This window comes from Diabrotica undecimpunctata, chromosome 9 (assembly GCF_040954645.1).
Source record: "Diabrotica undecimpunctata isolate CICGRU chromosome 9, icDiaUnde3, whole genome shotgun sequence".
Lineage (NCBI taxonomy): Eukaryota > Metazoa > Arthropoda > Insecta > Coleoptera > Chrysomelidae > Diabrotica > Diabrotica undecimpunctata.
Genome location: NC_092811.1, coordinates 43,715,226 through 43,719,058, shown reverse-complemented (window position 1 = coordinate 43,719,058; position 3,833 = coordinate 43,715,226). Strand labels below are relative to the sequence as shown.

Here is a 3,833-nt window from a genome sequence, read left to right as displayed (position 1 = left end):
CTGTGTTGGGGAGTTCGCTAGGTATTCTTGTCTTGTCTCTGTCAGCAAGCTTTCATAGTGATCTTTCCATTGTCTTGGTTTTATGGTGTGTATGTGTGCTTTGTCTTTTCCTGTATTTTTTACTGATTGTATAAAATTCCATACCTCTGTACATTGCTTCCCTCCGATGTATGTATTGATTTCTTGACATTTCTGATCCCATGTTTTATTCGTTTCTTATTTTATCATTTTTCGTAGTTGTCTATAGGCTTCTAAGCTTGATGGTCTTCAGTATTTTTTGTATTTAGCCATTTTAGATGCTGTTCTTTTTTCTGTTTTACCATATATTCGATTTCTTCGTTCCACCATAATTTGTTACTAATTTTGTTTTTCTGTGTCCCGAGTGTCTCCTTAGAGGCCTGGTGTAAACTAGCAATAATATTCTCGTAAATATCTGAAAATGTTTGTCTCTCTATTTCTCGTAGTTTTTCATCCAGTCGTCGTTGGTATAGCTGTTTAGTACTATCATTTATAAAACTATTGAAGTTGTACTTCGGAGTATCTACTGTCTGCAAGTCTTGCTTGTCTTCTAGGTTTTGGTCTCCGTGTATTATCTTAAGTGGGAACAAAATTTTCGCTCTTACTAAGTAGTGATCGGATCCACATGTTATTCCTCGGAGAACTCTTACATCATTCCACTGCAATACAGATTTTTGTTTACTAATAATATAATCGATGACTGATTTTAGATTGCGTGTTTGTTGAATCCAGGTATATCTATGTATGTCCTTATGTTTGTAGAATCCATTGCTAATTTTTAACTCATAGCTCTCACATAAGTGTATAAGTCTACCGCCATTATCATTGCCATTTCTCCAAAAGGTCCTATTACTCTACTGTTTTTCTGATATCCCGTTCTACTATTGAAGTCCCCAAGCATAATTATTTCTCTGTTTTTTCCTATGTTGTTAAGTATATCCTCGATTTTTTGAAAGAAATCTTCTTTCACGTTGATTGTTGCATCATCAGAGGGGGCACAAGCGGCTATCATGGTAATCTTGTGCCCATATATGTCTATATTTACTCTTAGGATATTCTCATCAATTGTTTCCCAGTCTGTGATATTATTTTTAAGTTTTTTCTTTATTAGTATTGATACTCCCCTAGCGGCTCTTTTATCTTTCGGGACTCCAGTGAATATATGTATATAATTTCCTACCATATCAGTGCCAGTTCCTTTTTTTTGTTTTAGTTAGTGCTATAATATCCATTTTCATTTGTTCTAGATCAGGCACAATGATATCAATCTTTTGTTTTATCCCCTGTATATTCCATGTACCAATATTCATAATCCGTTTTCTTAGCTTTGGTTGTTTCCTTGAAAACCCATCTAAAGTTCCGAGGCTTTGTTTAGGCTTTTTGGTATGTTAAAATTTTGACGAGTATTGGAGAACCAGTCCAATGCCACAACCCCCAACCTGGAGGACCGGGTAATTTGTGATCAAGGTTTTCTTCCTCTAGTCTTTGACGATCCAACGACTATAACTACAAGGCAGCAGCTTGATTCTATACAAACCCTAAAATCAAAGGTTGCCACTTCCACCCTCCATGCCGTAGTGAAGATATTCTTCCCCGCCACGAATGCCTTTGTGAACTTCATCCGTAACCCTGGACAAGGGACCCTAAACAGGTACTAGTTTCCTGGGCCAGGAAACACCTGGAATCTGCGGAAGGCAGGGATTGATTCATTTTCCCTGATAGGACTATCCAATGGAGTTCCTACCCGTTACCGTTTCAATACTATAGTTCTGCATACAAATCAGAAAATCAAAGCAGTGTCTACTAACTTTGTTAGTGAGAGGGACCACAAACCAACCAATACTGCAGAAATTAAAGCATTACTTGGCCTGCTTTACCTTGCAGGTGTTCGTAAAGCGAATCGTCTCAACACTGAAGATCTCTGGAAGACCGACGGCACAGGAATCGAAGCATTTCGTCTAACTATGAGTATAAGCAGATTTAGATTTCTAATGCATTACCTTCGATTTGATGATGTAAATACTCGTGATCAGCGCAAACAACTAGACAATTTAGCGCCTATCAGAGACTTTTTGACCAGTGCATTCATAGCTGCAAAACAAATTATGTTCATTCTGAGTATGTCACGGTGGACAAGAAATTAGAAGGATTTAGAGGTCGATGTATATTTCGACAGTACATACCGTCTAAACCAAATAAGTATGGTATCAAAATGTTTGCACTATGTGATGATAAAATGTTCTTCACAAGTAATATGGAAGTTTACGTAGGCACTCAACCAGATGGTCCATACAAAACAGATAATACTGCCAAATCTATTGTAGAACGTTTGTGTGAACGGACATATAGATCCAACTGGAATGTAACAACTGACAACTGGTTTACCAGTTTACCTCTTGCTATGAGTCTCAAGTCACATAAGCTTACTTTTTTAGGGACGATACGCAAAAATAAATCGGAATTACCCCCAGAGTTCATACAAGGTAAGAGACCAGTTGGATCTAGTATGTTTGCGTTCAGACCAGATTGTACGTTGGTATCTTTTATACCGAAAAAAAAAAAATAAGAATGTTTTGCTCATATCTTCTTTACACGATGATGGTGGTATAAATTTAGTTAGCAATAAGCCAGAAATTATAGAGTGGTATAATTCAACAAAGTGCGGAGTGGACGTTGTGGATAAGTATTGTGCTCAATATAATGTCAGAAATACAAGAAGATGGCCACTCGTGATATTTTATAGTATGCTGAATGTTGTAGGGATAAATACCCTTATAATACATTCTGCAAATAATCAAAATTTAAAAATTAAACGTAGAAATTTCCTTTTACAACTTTTCCAGTCATTAGTATATGACCAACAGAAAGTACGTGCGACTTTGCCAAATCTTCCGAAAACTCTAAAAGTGAGACTACAAGAACTTTGCGGTACAGAAGAAGAAGCTGTTCCGGTACAACCGATAGCTAACAAAAGGAAACGTTGCAGTATTTGTGATTCTAAGAAAAATAAACAAACAAAATATTTTTGTATTTCCTGCAAAAAAGTATCTGTGCTTAGAACGTGCCAGTATTATTAGTAATAACTGTTCCCAAGAAAAGTAGGTTATACGAAATGTTTTTACCTGTACGTGTTTTCATTAATTTTTATATTATTTTTGTATATAACATGTATAAGTTTAAGTTTTTTTTATAACTTTAGTAATATAAAACGGTTTTACAACTAGCGGGAGTAGTTTGTTGTTATCTCTCAGTCCGGGCGCTTCTACTAAAGTTATCAAATTAGACGCATCTACTGCAGGGTTAAAATTATAAGACTAATATTATTATATTTTGTTATATATGGTAATTTTAATAAAAAAATCATACGTTTGGTATGTTTACACTGTGGTTTAAAAATTTCATGTAATTTGGATAGCGACTTAAGGGTTGTCACTCCCGAAGGTACTTTTTAGAAAGGCCCTTTTAAAGGTACAACTGACAGAGTAACTTCACTTTATTTAATATAATTACAACTGGTTTTAGAATAAAAATTTACAGTATTTATATGAAATTAATTGATGACGACCTGTCTGCAATATGTGTCGAAACTGCTGATCGGCTGGGCTATTGAACTGCAATACTGCTGACAATCGGGGTTAATGTAACGTAATTTCTCCATCCCCTGGGGAAGTTTTGTGAGGGATGAACAAAACTCTGTGAACTGTTTCTGAGGACTCTTGGCTTTGGTCAGGGATGTCTTCTGCTGTGGTTGGATTCTGCTCATCTTTTTCTTTTTTCAGTTTGCGTAGCTTGAGAAAACCAAAAATTAAAAGGAT

At 35.8% G+C, this 3,833-nt stretch overlaps 1 protein-coding gene across 1 annotated transcript; it reads right to left on the bottom strand.

The window, feature by feature from the left end:
* Nucleotides 1-796: 796 nt before the first annotated feature.
* Nucleotides 797-1,201, bottom strand: LOC140450578 (uncharacterized). Its single transcript, XM_072544233.1, has one exon. It carries the CDS (start codon nt 1,199-1,201, stop codon nt 797-799), a length of 405 nt encoding a protein of 134 aa, XP_072400334.1.
* Nucleotides 1,202-3,833: the final 2,632 nt, after the last annotated feature.

Excerpts from the sequence above, each read along its gene's own strand:
- LOC140450578 (XM_072544233.1), bottom strand. The coding sequence starts at position 1,201 with ATGGTAGGAAATTATATACATATATTCACTGGAGTCCCGAAAGATAAA.